Source organism: Parus major, chromosome 1 (assembly GCF_001522545.3).
Source record: "Parus major isolate Abel chromosome 1, Parus_major1.1, whole genome shotgun sequence".
NCBI lineage: Eukaryota > Metazoa > Chordata > Aves > Passeriformes > Paridae > Parus > Parus major.
In genome coordinates this window covers 70,015,455-70,034,805 of record NC_031768.1, presented here as the reverse complement: position 1 = coordinate 70,034,805, position 19,351 = coordinate 70,015,455, and the positions used below count along the sequence as shown (strand labels likewise).

Here is a 19,351-nt window from a genome sequence, read left to right as displayed (position 1 = left end):
ACTTCTCTTCCATCCAAGCCAAGAGGATTTCATTCTAAGGAATCACGATTTCAGATAAAACTCTTCTCAAAAAGCAGCACATTTCATGCCTTCTCAGGACATTCTCAGAATTTTCCTGCAGTCCTCATGAAGTGAAAGTCTTTCTGTCAGTTGTCTCAGCAATGTATTCATTTTTAATGTTTTTCTTGATTTCACTTCTTTTTCTGTGAGGTTGCCCCAACCAATTTTCAATTATTTTTCCCTTTATGCCACATTTAAAACAATCTAATACCACATTTATACAATCTGCACCACACTTTTTAATCATCCATTGCCATTCTCTGCCTAGACAGAGCCCAGATCCCTAACACTGGGATTTTTAGAGCCCAGAATTCTTTCTAGAGTAATGGCATAAAGAGCAGCCAGACAATCCACCTTGACTGATACCCTAACTATTGAAATATATTGCCTTGCTGCATATTTACCTGGAAAGTTCTCACATATGTAAATCCTCAAGGCCAGAGAAGATCTCTCAACCTAAGAGCTCTCCAGTTTTTGATGAGTATGTTCACAGAGCCAAGGAACAGAAGTTGAGAGTCTCCACCCTTGCTGTAGGTGGTGGTGTCCAGCTGCTTTTTTGAGCTGTCTCTGTTGCTGAGGGGCTATTGTCCAACATCAGCCAGTTTCCTGGTCCTAGTGGAGCTTAGTGGCCACCGGCCTGGTGATACTGAAATAATGGATACTCAGGAGAGCAGAAATGGAGGTCCTTGGAAGATTTTCAGGTCCAACAGGGGGTCTCCTGGTGAGGCTTGGTGCCCACTGTTTCTTCCTCTTTGGAATGAAATTACTTGTATATCAAGACATAAACTATCTGATCCCATAGTCATTTACATTTTGCATGCAGAAACAGCATTTCATATTCAGCAAGTCTGCCTATAAATAGGGGAGAATCTTTGATAAAGCTGTATGGCAGAAGTTGTGATATGCATGGAGCAGTCTACAATAACACGATTATTTAGGGCTGTAGTATTTGCAAAGTTTTCTGGGATTTTAACGTCTACAATAACACGATTATTTAGGGCTGTAGTATTTGCAAAGTTTTCTGGGATTTTAACTGTAGTGAAAGTTGCATTGTATAAATCTTATTTACTTATTTTCTCAAGTAGTTTAAAATTCCTCTGTCTTCAGACTTCTTAGATTTCATTTTTAGAATTTACATCTGTACATTTACATTATTTCTATATGGTATTGTTCCCACCAATACTGCAATGGTAATAAGGTAGCTATATTTCAGTTGTCTTATAATTCTTATAAGACAACTTATAATTGCTTATCTTGATTTCCAACATCAAAGTGGCCATATTAAAAAAACCCCAAACTTCTTGCTATCTTTGTGTTGTATTTGAACTGTTACATTACAGTATTTTTCTTCTTTTTTTTTTTTTTGTTTTTTTTTTTGCAGGGCCTGAAGGAGCACTTTTTGAACATTCTGTAGAAACACCACTTGTGAAAGCAGAAGCTTTTAAACAGCTTAGGTAAGAATTTATACATAAATCTAATAAGTAAATGTTATTTTCTATAAATATTCATAATTTTTTGAACACGTGATTTTTCCACACAGAATTGCTGACAACTTTTTTTTTTATTTATGTAACAAGTTATTATTTTGAAGGAAAATCATATCTATTGTTCTGCAATTTTTAAATATATTATGAATTATTTGTTGCTGATGATGAATATATTTAGAACCCCTGTGAAAAGGTTTTCTGTAAACTTCTATTTTTCAGTTTTGAAAAACATTTGGAAATATGACTTTTTTTACAATGTTACTGTCCTAGTGCTAAACCCACCACATGATTTGGTTCATTGGCCAAGAAACTCAAATTGGCGAATCTAAACCACTACACTAACAATATAAGTTGCTTGTCTGCAATAGGTCATCAACCTGTAATTAGTCAAGGTTTTTGAAAACTAGTATCTGAGGAAGCAGACTAAGAGGAAAAGTTTGGAAATGTATGAAGCTCTAATGTAGGAAAAGAATTAAAAATTGGTTGGGGAAACCTCAGAGAACATGGTAAAAAGAGAAGAAGTGAAATCAAGATACTAAATACTTAAAAGCAATTTGGGCTGAGAAAATCATTATTAAGTACTTTGTATGTTTCAGAGTTCCTTTATTCTGGGATAGTATTTCTTTGTGCATTATTCTATTTAATTTTGAGTGTCCCAAATTAGTTTATAATATGCTGGTTGTTATGAGGTAATAAACTCAAATTAAATTCTCTTCATGAACATGTTATTTTTTCATTTTATAAGCAAGTTCAAAGAAAGATTTAAAATTAAAGAGGATCTCTTTGATGATTGTATTTCTGTCCTTTAATACCTTGGCAGTTTGCTACTTTCTGTCATGATTTCTCTTCTTAGTTTTCCTCTTCAATAGGGATAGCTACTAGAGAATAGGGGAAGCTGATGAAAGCTTTGAAAAACATTGACTGTATCTTGCTGATCGAATTTTCGAATTGAGAATGACAAATGAGAGACTGTTGAGATAATTATTTTGGTTTTTTTGTTTCTATTTAAGATTTACTTTATGTGGTGCTTACATCTGACAGTATGAGCTCACAGAAGACAGTATGAGCTCAAGGCATTATTTTTAACATATTGATGTCTACTTTCAAAAATGTTGCTTCTGTTATGGTAGAATTTGGATGTGAGAGACTGACCAATATACTGCTTTACAAGTGCACATTGTCTAGTTTTGTAGGGAGTAGATTCATTATGTTTTAAATTTGACATTTTCTGTGATTATCTCAACTTCAGTGAAGTAGGAAATCGAATTTCTTAATTGCAAAGTCAAGAAGCTCTCTGCAAATTTTGATTTGATATATATCTATTATTTTCTGTGGTTGTTACATTGCTTCAAATACATAATCAATTAATATTTTAATGGGCTTAATACAGTTTTATTCTACATCTGTTATGCACTGTTACATTTTAAGTTCTTATTTGCATTTTTGGTTTACAGTTACAATGGTCCTGACTACGTACAACTATTGTTAGTATAATTTCTCTATCTCTTTTTAAAATAGGATAACAGTAGGAAGGAAAACAGCTTAATTTAAAGTGTTCCTTCCTCCATGGATGAGTTTAGCTCACAGCTTGCCTCTTTAGTGAATTTTACCAAGTCAGCTATGAGCACACGTTTTGATCTAGAATGTTGCTATTTGTTAGCAGAGCTTAAAATCCCACTCAGTTCTGTCTTTGATTAATTTAAAGAAGTGGGAAGTACAGACTTTTCCAGAATTAACAGAAGTTTGCTAGTAATTATTGTCATGTCAGGGAACTAGGAACATGACCACTGACGTGCTTATGTCTGCATTTGACATGAATCCAGAGCTGCTAAACACCTCTGCTAAAAACTGAGTTAGCTTAACCCTAAGAAAACTGATTTTCTGGGCATGAGGCTGTGCAATGTACTCACTTGTACCAGCATAGAATAGCTTGGAAGGGACTTTAAAGATCATCAAGTTCCAGCCCTTCCTGCCATGGGCACTTCCCACCAGACCAGGTTGCTCAGAGTCGCACCCAGCCTGGCCTTGGACACCTCCACCATCCACAGCTTCTCTGGGCATAATGTTCCAGTGCCCTACTACCCTCAGCCTCTGTTTTAATCATTTCTTGGTCTTTAGTCTTCATTTCTTCAGCAACTCTGCATTGAATGACAGTGGGCAAAGAGGAAAAAACAGCTCAATACTTAAAATGGATGGAGAACTAGTAAACAAATAAGTAAAGAATTTTTTCCCAGTTCCTAATCTAAATCTTCCTTGGTCTATCAATACATGCCCTTGTAAGCATCCCTCTCCTGTCTCCTGTCCTAGTAGGCCTTTACCCATAGCAATTTAGGATGCTTCAGTCCTTTAATTTATTTTATTTTTCTGTCATAATCTGTGTCAAGTTTGAAAGCAGAGATGGGAATGATTTTATTTTTTCTTGAAGGGCTTCTGGGGAAGTTTAAGAAGGAAATGCACTGCTCTGCAGTGCAGATGGTAAATGAAGATTTAGGGAGAGAAGACCTTTTTGTCAAGCTGGAAAAAGGTTACTTTCAAAGGCAATCTTAAATGTCAGCATAAACAAAATTTATGCATTCTGTTATGAAAGAGCTCTGACAAGTTTACCAAAAAATGGATATTTTATAATGCTTCATAAATACTCCATTTCATTCCACTCTGTTGAATACAGGTACCTACCCACTGAAATATGAAAACTTAAAATGCAATTTCAAGTATGACTTTCCTATTTTAGATTTGAGCATGCTTCCTTTCCAGACTAGACTAGTGAGTAGAGAGTTATAATTAATACAACAATTTGTTTACCTTGAGCCTTATCTCCACACTTTCACCATCTATTAATCTTCTGCAATTTTTCCTTTATTTTTCCTTCAGTGGTTGTGCTGTGCCTTGTGGATGTGATATGCTGGATGAATGTGTTATAAAGTGCCATGCTCTGCAGCATTAAGTGTGGGGAATAGTGTTTTGAGAAACCCCATCCACTACAAATGGAGTTGAAGGATTCAAGGAGCTGCCTGGAAAGCTGTTAATGCTTGTAACTTTTCAGCTTTTGTCATATGAGCAGGGGCCACATTCCTTCTCTGTCATTCAGATTTAGAGCAGGGTTTCAAACAAAGCTGACACAAATGGCCCCTGAATTACACATTCTGCTGGCTTGCTTGTCCAAATGCCGAGTTTCAAGATAGACTGCTTTTCTGGAAACAAAGAGATATGTGTGTTAGAACTGTCTTTTTATAGCTAAGTTATGGAGACAGAGGGATACAATTACGCTGCGGTCAGTAACTGTCTTTTCATTTGTAATTTGAAGGAAAATTACAGAGTCCTTTTCAGTCTAAAAGATCAAATTTATGACTCAAAGAAAAGGAGATCTGCTTGCGCTTGCTTCCAACTGGTAGGAAGAATTAAAACAACAAAATCTACATTTCAAGATCGTAGCTTTCCTAAGTTTAAAATAACATTACCTACTTTTTAATTTCTTTAATGGACTTCTTATATTTAAATAAGATATATAGTTTTCATTTACAAAATTCATTAAGACTTTAGGACCTTGTGGACACCTAAAAACATGGCACTTGCATGTAATAAGTGTCTGACAGACATCTCAAAGACATGTTTACAGTCAACAGGGAGGTTTGGATATGTCCAGGAAATATCCTTCCAAGACAAACACTACTGAGGAGGCACCTGGTTGAAAACAGCCAATTGTCAGCAATTGTCACGATCCATCTCTTTATTCCTGCCAAGCTATTTTGTAGCCTTTTCCATGGCTCTTTATGAGGCCTTGGACTTTGGTGTGTATTTGGCACCTCGAGAACTTGCCTCAGTTGTCCCACGTGTCCTGAGGACCCCAGGTATTTATTTAGCTGACATCTACAACTGAATCACAGCAAAGTTTTAATGGAAAACAGGTGTCTTGCTTCCCAGAAAAACCTGAATTTAAACAGAATTAGGAAAGCTCATGTTCAGACATACACCTTGTGACCCAAAATGTAGTTAAAAAATGTGTAACAGCAACTACTGGAAGTAGATGATGTAGACAGAGACATTTATAACAGTTCCCTGAAAGCCATCTTTTCCCCAGGTTCCATGTTAAGTACTGGAAGTAGGCTCTTCTGATGTTATCCGGAGTTTCATGCCAGCACACACACCTTTTTATATCCCTTGTTATCAAATAACATTCTTTGTGAAAACTGGTGTCTAAGTTGAGAAATTTTTCCAGTCTGATGCTAACATATTTCTCCGATAACTTAAAACAGCTCAGAATATCATTTAGTCTATTCCTGTATTGCTCCTAAATTCTGTATCCTTGAATAACAGAGTTCATACCTAGTTTTGTCATTTTGGTACCATTCACTTCTTGTGGTCATAGCTTGTGGTTTTCTAAGGGAAAACAGTGGATCAGCAAAACTCTTTAAATCTCAAAACAATGTTTCTGAGCTGAGCATTTGCATTTCCAAACTTACAAAAATGTGCTTACGAATGTGGCATTTTTCCATTTATCAGCTGTATACTTTGAATAATGAATATAATGCTTATGAATTAGTACTGTCTTTGTTCTCATATTTGCCATGTATGACTGTCTGACAGCCAGCAACTGTGCCTTCTGAGCACAAATCCTGTGGGGAATCACTTTTAGCACACTCAGTTTGTGGTATTCTGACAGTCCTTTAACTGAGGTTTTACATGCAAGTTCAGAATGATCCACATCATTCCACTACCATGATTTTGGAAAGCAGAAATGATATTACTGTTCCAGAGAGTCAACTTCTGTCAGAGTATGATTATAAATTTATAGAGAGATATATGTTACCAGAATATGGGTATATTTAATGGTTTATGTGTATATACTGGAAATATTTCAATATTCCCCAAAGAAACTGATGTAGTCTAAACAAAGGTATAATATTGGTATTAAATAAAAATTTAAATGTGTAATTTAAGAAGCACTGTTTTATATTTAAGTGAACTATCTTTCCAACACCTAAAAGCATTAAAATATATATTTTTATATATATATGACTGACATGTTACAAAATATTGATAATTTGAAGGCCAATTGTATGGTTTCTAGGTATCTGGTTAGGATAAATTAGTAAACTGATGGTAGACTTTTCCATGTCTATGTATTTGTAATTGACATATACCCTTTAATTTTACATCTGTTTTGTGGCAACCAATAACTCTACCGATGGAGTTACTAGAGTTAGCTTCTGCTTCTCTCAGATTCTTTCTGAAGTCTTCTTTTTATCCTTTCCATTCCTCATTGATATTTTTTTCCTTCTGCACTTGAAGTATTTGCTGTGGCTAAACTATGTAATAAGACAAGAGAAGAAGCTGGAAACTGAACTTGTGGAGCCCCATGTCTGTATGAGTAAGAATTATGAAGTAAATCTAGAGAAATGTATAGAAGCCAACCAGGGGAAAAACATTTGCCAAATAATTGTTTAATCATATTTGTAATACTAATGCATACATGCTAGTTGCCTTAATATACCATCTAACTAACTGAAGTACAGTCATTTTGATTTGCATTCATTATGTAAATCAAAAGCCCAGTTAGTCAGAAGAGAATGAATTACATAATGGAAAGTAAGACTAAGGTTATGATTCAGTGTTTACAAGGCACCTCTGCTCCCTGACTGGTGAGATATTTCTGCTGCAGTGTAATTTTATGAGCCCTGGCCTTAACGTGCTAGATATAAATTTGCATTCATATACTTTACATAATCAGGTTAATTAACAACACCATCAAATATGTCTTTTGGAAGCTTTAAATAATTTCTTTCCATTTATCTGATGGACTCGAATATGTAAAAAGGTGTAGTTTAGAAGGATTGGATAGTACAGGGCATCATGTTGATCATCTCTTCAGAAGCATTTCTGACTTGGATATTTTTTAGAAACTCTTTTAGCAGAGTCTTGTGTATTACATCACATCTGGTTGTCTTGTAAGCAGTGATTTTACCTGTAAATGTTATTTCTAAGTGAAAATAATTTGGCAGGCACTGTCATAAATGACTTTCACTTGCTCCAGTCACATGGCTGATATTCTTCCTAAAGCCTCAATTTTTCAGAGATGTCACCTAACACATTAGAATACAAAAAAAGTTGTTTCTGCTGCTTGTATGGGGCAGTAATTTAAGTATTTTTCATGGCTGCTTATGTCAGTAACAGAAAGAGCAAAGCTGTAGTGATTAATGCACCTGTTGAACAGGGTCCCTGAAAATGTCAGACTGCTCAGTGAGATTGCTAAAGTAAACTTGCCATCAGTGATTACAGCATATTCCACCAGAGCACAAGCCACTGTCAAAACTTTGTTAGTGATTGTCACAGTTTTAGACACCACCTCACAGAGGACCAACCACCTGGAGGCCAGTTTGTAAGCCTGATTCTGCTGTCAATGATCCAGTTTGTAATACTGTCATACTCAGTTGTAATACTGAGTTGAGCAGATCATTCCTTATGTTATCCTTCACCTACATACCTAACTAAGGCTTCTGATCTTGTTTTCATAGTTACTGATCTTGTTTTTTAGTTACTTTACCAGGAAAGTAACTATAAATATAAGTTGTTTGTACATTCCTTCTAAGAAATGTCTTTTGATGGACATGTTGCATGACCAGTGTGATTGGGAAGGTGGTAACTTAATTATCCAATCCCTGGTCATTGTTGATAATCTATAAATACTGGAGTCAGAAAGTAAAGTTACTTCTTTTTCCTCTCATACCACTGAGATGTGTTCGTGTGAATCATTTTGTGTCATTTAGCGACACCTGTCTCCACATATATTTAGAGAACCAGGGAGGAGCCATGAAACAGGATGTTGCAGTTCACAACTGCAGGATCATATCCAGGGAAGCTACAGTTTCTGGGAACCAGCATGGGACAGGAACAAGACGGGCCTCTGTTCATGAAACTATTTATTCAGCATGGAAACAAACTGTCATTCAGAGACAGAGAGCCCCGAACAAAAGCAGGGTGATGGGTTTTGAGGGACAGAACCCTTGAGGGTCTCCACCTTTGAGGGTGGAGCTTAGGGTTAGGGACCACTAGAAACACAACAAGGGAGAAACCCTCAGGGACTCAAACCCAATCAGAACTCCTGGGCCACTCCTCCCAAGAGGTCTGGGATGGGGTAACTTCATCCAGGGCTCACATTGCCCATCCTCCAAAGCAGGAGGTCAAAATTCACTAGCTTGGCTCACAGCCATGCCTTTCACATTAGCAATGCTTATCTGAAATTAATCTTTGCCTCCCTGAGGCACCTCACAACAACAGGAGACATCCACCATAAGGGTGTGGGTGTGGCAAACACTGGAAAAAGAAAAGGAAGTGTTTGCCGATAAGAGTGACTTTTCCAAGACCTGTTGCACGTGCACACCATCACTACTCACTCTTTCTCCTCTCCCTCAGACTTTGTGCACTGTTGGGGTACTTCAGGTGTGAGGAATCTGATGACAGTGTGCCACATTTAGCTGCTGTACTAACAATCACAAGAAGGAAAGGGTATGACCTTCTTTTAAGCAAAGCCTCTTCACTTGAGTGTTTGTTTTCATGGAGAATATGTGGACACTATGAACAGCATGTACTGAAGAACTCCAGTTACTTAAAATCTTGCTATGTTTCAGCATAGTAAATTTAAAAATTGCTTGAGATACGTATAAAAGAAAGGCATGACAAATTTCAACCTGGAAGATAATTTTACAAAACTACTCATAAGGAAAATGCTAACCCCATTTTTTACAACAATGATGCAAGTGCTGTTATTATATGAGATTAAAATTTTATAATACAACACATTATTTTATAATAATATTAAAGTAATTTGAAAAAGATAGCTATACTGGAAACATCTGTGATGTGCCAGATTTAATCACATTCACTGGGGCCTTGGTCATTTTTAATTACCTGGAGAATCAGCACATCATAAAATTGAGGTCATCACAGAGACCTCTTTTGAATTAGCTCTTACCACTCTTCATCACAACTGTCATTCTTGAGAGAAGCTTCTATTTTAATCGTGTCTCATTCTTATCTTTAGTCTTCATTCCTTCAGCAACTCTGCATTGAGTGACAGTGGGCAAACAGGAAAAAACACCTCAATATTTAAAATGGATGGAGAAGTAGTAAACAAATAAGTACACTGCAATAATCGTATCTGCTGTGTTTTGGAATACGTTATAAATGTTGTTTTAAATTGCTTTTAGAGCCTTTTGAAAGTGCCATTAAAACTGGGAACTGTCTTATTCTTTTTTTAAGAGAACATATGAATGCATTTGTCCTAGAAATTTCAGCATTTCTTTTATGTGGCTTACATTAAAAAAAAAAATTCTGTTAACCAAAACCTTGGGAGCTGGAAACATCTGTTACTCAAATCTGGCTTTGTAATTGTGCTTGTGCACAGAGATTCCCCCCTAAGCCATAAGCAGTGTTAGTGCCTGCTGTGCTTATGCTGAACAATTCCCTTGAATCCAGAATCTCATAACTGAGCTTTACTGGAATCATCTGCTGCCACGCACTTCAGATTTACAACGTAAACACAGAACTAACTTGGAACACAGGCTATTTCAAGAAATAAAACTATAATAAGAATTTTTTTTATTTAAAGGAAAGAAAAATATGCTGAAGAAAGCACCAGCTGACACCTTCAAGAGCAGCAGATACTCCCAGTATTTAAGAATGGTACCCAAAAGGAATGGAATGTCTTGGGGTTCTGCTCTTTGATCATTTTTAGCATAAGGCAAAATGAGCTTAAGAAACCCCAGTAGATTTATTTATTTAAAAATCAACTATGCTTCCTATGCATGTGGAGTAGGGCTAAATACTGAAAACATACAAAAACCCCTTCATCTGCATGTGCCTAACATTTTTGCTCATTCTAAATTATTTCTTCATTGTTCATTAAGTGATTTAGCTGATGGTTCAGCACACACTCCTGGTTATCATTCATCTCTTACATATGTAGGCTGCATTCATGCAACTGAGTCCAAAGCTAGAGGACTTCTGTGTGCCCAGAATAAGCAGATACATCACAGATGTCCATCCAGGTTTAGAACACACCTCTCTCTGCAGGCAAAATCATTCAATCAATCATTCATTCATTCATTCATTCACTGAAGTGGAAAAGGATCCTCCCACAAGCCACCCACACATAAAGTAATATTCCTGGAGCATAACCCCAGGGTTTTACAACTGTTTGGGCAGATGTTTGGGTGGAATTGATTCAATTTATTTGAACATCTAGGTGCAGATACCTGTACCACGTCTTATCACTTTTGGTGGAAGTCTACAGGTATTGTGAGGGCATTTTACAGAGATAACTAAAACAGAGCAGATTAATTATGCTCTAGCACTGGTTCTTTCTTTCTAGTAATTTTGAAGGATGCACAGGGGTTCGATGGCATTTCTTTAGGAATTGTGCACTTGCCAACTACACCATGTTTGGTTAAGGTCTGAAGAAATGAAAATTCATCATAAGAAATGAGGCACTGCGCTGGAAAATGTTCAAAATTCAGAATAAAGGCTTTCCACTTGGAACCCAGTATTTCATAAATTCATCTAAATTGCTAATCATAGTTTATATAACTGTGTGACTAGGATTAGAATATGCTGCCAATTACTGGTTCTTGTTTGATATCAGGCATGAGGTAATGAGTCCTTCCAAGCTAATAATTAGCTTGGAGGCCCCAGCCATGGTATGACCTTTTATTTTCAGGAAAATCATGACACCATCATATTTACCTAAAAGAAGTATCCTTTCTTAGTTGGTAAAAATCCCTGTTTGTCTTGGACTCATTATAGACTTAGGGAATTTCAAATACAGTCTAAGTGTTTTCATTGCTATCAAGTTTCTGAATCTCTTCTTCTTTCAAAACCTTCTCTGTATCTTCTGCATCAAATACAGATTTCTTTTTTTATACTTACCTTGATAATTGTGCATCCCGTGTATTTACACTTATATTTATTATCTTCTACAGTTGTTCCCTCTGCTCCGGCAATTCTTGTTTTCAACATTTTTCTCATTTTCTATCCTACACTGCACACTCATCTCCAATGTCCTCCTGTAACTGACTTGTTTCTTAAAGCTTATGAATATTCAAATATGTATCAGGAAAATAGCACAATCTCTCTTTTCTTCCAACTTGGGGTCATCAGATTGCCCACAACCTGAAGCACAACAGAGGACGAAAGCATTATATTGTTAGTGCTTTTCTTACATAGAATCCTTAGCACAGACATCATTAGAGGAACACAATCCAGTTTGGTTTCCTGGGTCCTGCATCTCTAATGCTGAAATATGTAAAAGTTAGACACCCTGATGCAGCAGTAGGGCACATAACAGACTTGACTCCGTATCCAAGATCTTTGAGCTATAAGCTTGTATTAAGTCTGTGGATTAAATTATTTCAATAGAGGAATAAATAAGGATAAATGGATTAATTTATCTATAGAAAACTAAACTTAGAATAGAATCTGATTAATTTTAATTTTATTTTCATACAATGATTTTCTTAACATAAAAAGCCTAAAGAGTGTGAGATCCATTACTGCAGTGGCTCAATATTCCAAAAGGTCATTATGAGATTGTTTCAGCTTTAGAAAATGCATTCTCTATAGGTTGCATATTTGAGCCTAGTGAGTGTTTGTGATCTGATTTCTTGGTTTCTCCATTCCATGATTTTATCATTTCACTGTTGACTCCCCTTCATTCCAGCCAAGCTCAGTAAGCCCAGCTGTGTTGTGTATGATGAAAACTCCTTCCCAAGAATTAGAAAAAAGGGAAATATGGAAGTGGTTCAGTGAGGTTTCTTTACTCTCCAGATATGAGAACTCAACCCTGAGTGGCTGAGTAATGAAGTGCTCCTATGCCTTACCAACACAGACCTCTGGAAGGGGAGTCTAAACATGAAAGAAAGGATTCTGCAGCAGTGTCCTGTGCTGCTATTACATATTTATATATATAAATATATACATTATATATATATATGTAATGACTTGCTTGTGTTTCACACGGTAGGACTGACTATGTGCATGAACGTGATTGTCTGGAGAGAGACGACTACCAGAAAAAGCAGAGCCTACTACAGCATTGTGTAGTTATTTCAGGGTAGTTCTGCTTTTATGAAAGTATTAGAATGTTTCAGTGCATTAAAAGGTACATTTCTGTCTATTTTCAGATGTCAGAGGTGTGTGTTTCAAGCTGTCAGCAAAGCGCAGCACATTTTGAGACTTCCCCAAGTGATTGGAGACAAAATGATGGACCTTCCAAAATTAAATTTTCATTAATAGCATTTAAGCAATAAGCAGAAGAATCAAGAAAAAAGGGTTACTTTTAAAATCAAATTAGAGCAGATTATTCTATCATTTTGTAGTCTTTACAACACAAGTTCACTAAAGATTTTTTTTAAAAAAAAGCTTCAGATTTCCTGGAAAAATTAGGTGGTTTATGAGCAGTTATATTCCAGCCAAATAATTTTTCTCTAATGGAGTTCCTGTGTACATACACTTGCCTCTAAACAGATATTTTCATAGTATGTTTCTCTGAATTCACTTGTACCCTATGTGTTTTCTTAGTGTTACCAGACAACTTTTCTATATTTTCACAAGAGACTAGTGATCTTTTTTTATCACTGGCACAAAAACTTTATTTGAGTTAATAATTTTGGCATAGTTAAGTTGAAACCACAGTTTTAATATTAAGCTGTTTCAATGCTACTCTAAGTTTTCCTGTAAATTTTTCTGCAAGGGAAGAGCCAGATTCACTTGGTAAAAAAATTACTAAATGCTCTTTTTTAAAAAATTTAAGATAATTGCTATTAAACTTGGATCCATTAAAAACATACTGGTTTGCATATAACATTTCATTGTGGCATAAATAATAAATTAACTTAGTATTCAGTGCATAGAAGCTGTAGATATTGACATTAGTCTTACTGAAACAGAATATGCATCCAGGTTCAGGCAACCCCAAGAGGCAATTGACTCGGTAATTCTCCAGTGTGGCCCGGCTAGCTCCGTGATGATGTTTCTCTTCACTCGAGTTTCGAGCCAGCATATGTTTGTGGGGTTCACTGATTTCCTTCAAGAACCCAAGTCTATAGAGCGAGTAAAGAAATCAGGGGGGGACTCTTTCTCTGGTTTGCATTCCACAGTTTATTTCTGTGAAGGGGAATCCAAGAGACGAGAGACCCAGGATTTGGGGTCTGGGGGGTCTCTTTTAACAGGGTTTCTCGGAGGGAGGGAACATCAGAGAAAGAACCAATTATTTTCTCAGTTAGTACATCTTACAAACTTTCTACAAATCAAGGTTACACACACCAAGATAAGAAATAACAGACACCAACTTCTTCAAATGCCCACAAAGATGTAGGAGTATTCTCCACAGAGGGGCAGAGGGGGAGAGAGGGGGGCTTGGTTTCCTGGCAACACAGGGGGGAAGCAAGGGAAGGCAAGGTAAGCAAACCCTCCCAGCTTCCATAGTTTAGAGGCATTCTGGGACAGGAAAAAGTTACAAACTTCCGTGTTGGAAAGAAGGGTTCTCTTCTCCCATCCCCGTGCTTTCCTGGGCTAAAGAAACTTCAAGCAGCTGGAAATGCCAGCAGGGTCTTCTCTTTACTCTATCCGGCCTCTCGCCGTGGGGCTGAGGAGAGAAACTTCGGTAACCATGGTAACTTGACACCAGGTAAACAGTTAGGGGAAAGAAAAACTGGGGGGTAGAAATCACAACTAAAAGATAGGAAAAAATACATTTCAGGCTATCAATTACAACAGCAATAATCCTTGGAAAATGATTTTTTTGAACTAAGCTACAAAAATTGGGAGATAGATTATAACCATTGACCAACTAATGGGCTTGACAAGGAGTTTTTCAGTTTGTCAGTCAATTTTCCAGTCATTTTTTCAGTCAATTTTTTTCATTATATTTCATTTAGTTTAACTCAGTGAAGTTCAGACTTGGAATATCAAAGTGAATGAAGGCAATATGGAAGACAATATCATCCAGGTGGGAAGCGATTATTCCACCTCTAAATGAAGGAATTTAAAGGGTGTGATGCAAAATGGGACATTTTAGAAAGAAAAATCAGTCAGCATTTGAAAGATTTATAGAAGTTATGTCAAATCAGAATTTTGTTCTAAGGCCTGACTAACTGCTATATTTTCATTACGCAGAAGCTGATCGGGGAAGAAGATTTAATGAGTCATTAGTATTTTCTATTCTTTGACACTAGTAAGAGCTATCACAGTTTACTGTTGAATTCTGATACTTCCGTGTCCTTAAGATAGACACGGTTGCTGGAATATGCTGTGAAACTCATTTTTCCTCTTTGCAAGGAGATGTAATTTTAGGAGCTGTTCCAAAGAAAATGCTTTTACAAAATACAGAAATGAGGCATATATGGAGACTGAGATCTCAGTCCTATTGTTTTGTCCTTCTTTGCCTTTGGACCTTCTGGCAAGCAACCAAAAGCCACAAGGCAGAACACCAAGATCCTCAAGTTTGGGTAATGATGTTCTTCTTGCTACATCCTGATCGCCCTCCCCACTCACCTGACCTCTAAACAGCAAGCTGCTGGGACGTAAGTGAATATGGGTGGGGATTGGCAGCAGGCATTAGTCCATGCCTGCTGCTCTCTCTCCACCTCTAGAACTCCAGCCCAGTTTTGCTCAGCTCATGTCAACAGGAATCCAGTTTCCACATAAAGAAAGGGTATGGTTTGAAATTGTGTATATTGCGCCATAAATAAATGCTGACAATCTCTTTTTCCTGTGTGACTAGTGCATGCTTTGCTTATGGCTTACAATGTCTAGCTGCATGGCTGGGGAATTAGACCACTTTCAGACTAATCAAAAAGTCAATATACTCCTATTGCCTTTTAAAGGTTAACGCGCATTCAAAAAGCAGGGCTCAAAGCATCTACATCTACAGAGAACCAAGGCCAATTAAGCCTACAGAATCCTCTAGGTTACTTTTTTGCCTTTCAAAACATTAGTACCTTGACAGGTTAAAAATTTTCTTTTTTCCCCTTTTTCTGTCATGTGTTTGGTTTTGTTTTCCTCTTCATTTCTTGCCTTTTCTATTCATCCTTTGCTCCATAACTCTAGTCATTGTATAATTTAATTTATTTTCCCCTTTGACCGTCACAAAGTCAGATGAACTTTGGGCCAGCTGTTCATGTCAGGATTTTTTTTTTTTGCACACCAAAGATATATGAGGGTCTCTTCCTTACCTGATGATGTGAAAAAGATGTTTTGATTATAGAATCACAAAATGGTTTGGGTTGCAAGGGTCCTTAAAGGTCATCTAGTTCCAACCTCCTGTCATGAGAAGGTACACCTTCCACAAGACCACGTTGCTCAAGGCCCTGTCCATCCTGACCTTGGACACTTTTAGCACAGTTGTTGGGTGCACTACAATATTAGAGGTAGTGTTGATCCTGGACCTGTTCAGTCTTGCTAAAGTAACCCTGATCTTCCTCAGATAGGTGCTGGAAAGAATGCATACAGATGGGCAACTTGTGTCTAAGGTCATACCATGGAATTCTCTTCCCCTTGAATTCAGGAAAGACGATGACTCATGATCTGGAAAGGTCAAAAAGGGGTCAGAAGGAAAGGGTAAACAATTACTCCAGAGCAAGCTGGTTCCTCTGTCCTACTCTAAGGGTCAAGCAACCACAAACTGCAGTAGGAAACTTGTGATACTCTTTCTTTAGTGCTGGAACCAGCTTTCTAATGCCTTGTGGTACTTAAAAGATCTGTAAGGTATCCTTCTGGCTCCTGCCAGACCAGGATGAAAAAGGAGATCAATATTACTGCAGCATGCACAGGCAGTGTCATCTGCTTCTTTACCAGAACTGCTGCCGGCTGTCACTGCCCTCACATCCTCCCTAACAGCCAAATGAGCAACTTCTGGTGATCTGGCATCTCCACAAGTTAGCAACATGCTTATAGGAAAAGGGAAATCTCCAAGCTTTTAGGTTGTTGGGATGGTTTCAGATCCAGAGCCTGGATACTGTTGAGGTTCCCTCAGAGTATTTTTCACACTTCATGAATTATTTAGCACAGCTCAGCACCAAATTTCTTTGGCAGCCAGACAAGACAGTATAGTTGACTCCTGGAACTCTTACCAACAAGTAAGAAGACAGCAATGAAAATATTACTTTTGCTGTAATCAATTGCTTTAGTTGCAATGGGCTGTGGAGAACCAATATCCAGCAAATGACAGCTGTAAAATATTACCAGGGACCACCTATTCCCCCACCCTTCCCTGGCTGTCATGAGCTGACCTGGTGCAGTTTCTCAGGCTGCAGGCATCACGGTGAAGGGGAGCAAGGCAAAGTAACTATTTCACAAGTGGGCCCAGCTGTGGCTTTCATTGCCTTACAATCTGTGGGTATGTCGAGTGTCTTAATTCAAACATTAATTAGGAACATGCTTTTGAGGGAAGTCTCACAGTGGGCTGAGCTCTCCTCTTCTTGGTTTTCATTGTGGAGTTTTTGTGCAGTTTGGGGTACATGGACAGGGTGACATTTGTGTTAAACTGATCTGAAAGCTGTGATCTCTCGGAGAACACCTGTTGTTGTTCCAGCCTTTCTGGGCATCCAGTTGGCAACAGCTAGTCCAGAGTACTCCTCAGGACACATAATGGGCTGTCAGGTCCTTGGCATCAAATGTTGTGCTGTCCAGATCAATTTCTCTTGCACCACACCCCTTACTAATTGACCCTGGCAGCTACCACAGTACCTAGAAGCTACTCATAAGTACAGAATCCATCTTCTCAAGTGAAATAGAGGCTGTGACAGATGTCACATTTAGGACAGCACATTACATAGATTAATTGCCCTAGATGGTAAAGATCATTCACGTTATCCTCTTAAATATAATTTATGTGTCTGTAAGTTTAAAAAAAAATATAAAGTGACTGGTAACAATATATTCTGTCATCATTCTAATGCATAAATTCAAACACTATAAAGTGACCAAAAACTCTAAGACAATTAATTAATTTCTTCCCTCTTACTCTCCAAGCACCCTCCCATCATTCACAAACAAACTGAATTCTTGTTTTGCCAGGACACCTGATAATGAGGGATGCACATCAATGTGGGGACTGAGAAGGGACATTCAATGTCAAGGTTCAACTCAGGCTCTTTCTATACTAGGTGCCCATTTCCCTTTGAGTACATCTGTGTTTCAGACACTGAACCTTTGAATACTGTACGAAGAAATGCGTCATTACTGTTATTGACTCTTGCCTTTGCTAGAATCTCGTATATTACAGTTCGCATCACTGATTCACGGCAGTTTGCATTGCCAGGAAGCTTCAATGACGTGCTTAATTAGGCAAATCCAGGCTGAGTTAATCTAGAAATAGGACCTGTATAAACAGCAGAAATTTAGGTTTGTGATTAATATAGCAAATGTAATTCTGCAATGTAATTTAAATTATGTGTATGTCATATCGTAAATCTAAGTGCTTCCGAAGTCTGTAGCCTTCGTGCCAGCATTAATTTTTGTAGAAAGTAAGAAATATTTCTCTTGTGTTTGATTGCTTTTTAAATTCCAGGTCTGATATATTCTCAGAAATTTGTCCCAGTCTTCTGTCTTCTAATATTCAATGGAGTTTAAAAATAAAAATTTATACCTACATATATAGTTTGCTTATGTAGGTGAAATACTTTACAATCTTATGAAAATATATTATATTAAAATATATTAAATTTATATTTTATATATATTTATATTTTATATAAAATATATTAAATTTTAAAAATTGAAAATACAAACTCTGTTTAACATTTCAGTATATAATGCATACAAATGTGTGCTGTAAAATATTCCCATGAAGCAGATCACCCACATGAATCACATTTGGAAGAACTGGTTTTTTATTTCATAGAGTATAAATCTAGAGATCTGAGGCAAAAATTCATACAAAAGTTGTTAAATTCCAAACACTGCTTAATAAAGATTACTAATACTATACTGGTTGTCTGATGCAGAACAAACTCATACTCATGCCCTGCCACACAGCATGATCATGACAGAAGTTTGTACTATCTCGGACTCATGAAATGAAGTATGAAATTATTTTTTGGATATGGTCTCAATATGGAGTCATGATGCATTTACCCATTGTTAGTATTTTATTTTATTTTATTTTATTTTATTTATCAGGCTGGAGTTTAAACTAATTGAAGGTGATGAACCCAGGAGGTGTCACAGAAAGGCAGATCATAGAAACATAAAGTCATAGAATGGTTTGGGTTGGAAGGGACCTTTGAAGATCAGAGAAGATAGAATCTTCTGCTAACTCTGGCCAGCAGTGATAAGCCAATATTGCTTGAGCTATTTTCAGATTTGAGGATAAAATATGAAGTTTCAGTGACTGTGCTTAGATATCATGGATTTAGGTTTTAAGTTATCAGCTGGATTTAACTTCTTCAGAATTCGAAGATACAACTGAACTTTCTCACAAGAACAAACTCTTTTCTTTTATATTCTGGTTTTAATGAAGTAACAGGAAAATGAAAAGAAAAGGAAGAATTGAAAGAGTCTCAGTAAATTAGGCAGCTTGTTCCTGCCAATGACTGGCAGTCAGAGTCTGGACTCACTACAGAATGCATTCCCAGTGAAGAACCCGCTTGGGCCCAGCTTCCACTCAGCCAGACTGGCAGCTGTGGAGCACCCGTGGAGACAACAGCACCTGCTGGGAGTGCATGAACACACACACACACACAACCCCCTACATTTCTTCATTTACATACAGAAAACAGTGGGTGAGAGCATGCAGGCTTGGGAACAAGTGT

At 37.2% G+C, this 19,351-nt stretch overlaps 1 protein-coding gene across 4 annotated transcripts in view; it reads left to right on the top strand.

Annotated features, from left to right (window-relative positions):
• The window catches only part of SGCG (sarcoglycan gamma), a 106,497-nt gene that overhangs the window by 83,298 nt on the left and 3,848 nt on the right, over positions 1 to 19,351 (top strand). For all 4 annotated transcript variants that reach the window (XM_015627734.3, XM_015627725.3, XM_015627704.3 and 1 more), the window contains one exon: positions 1,442 to 1,514. In XM_015627734.3, the coding sequence (XP_015483220.1) occupies positions 1,442 to 1,514 (73 nt within the window). The remainder of the gene's footprint in view (positions 1 to 1,441; positions 1,515 to 19,351) is intronic.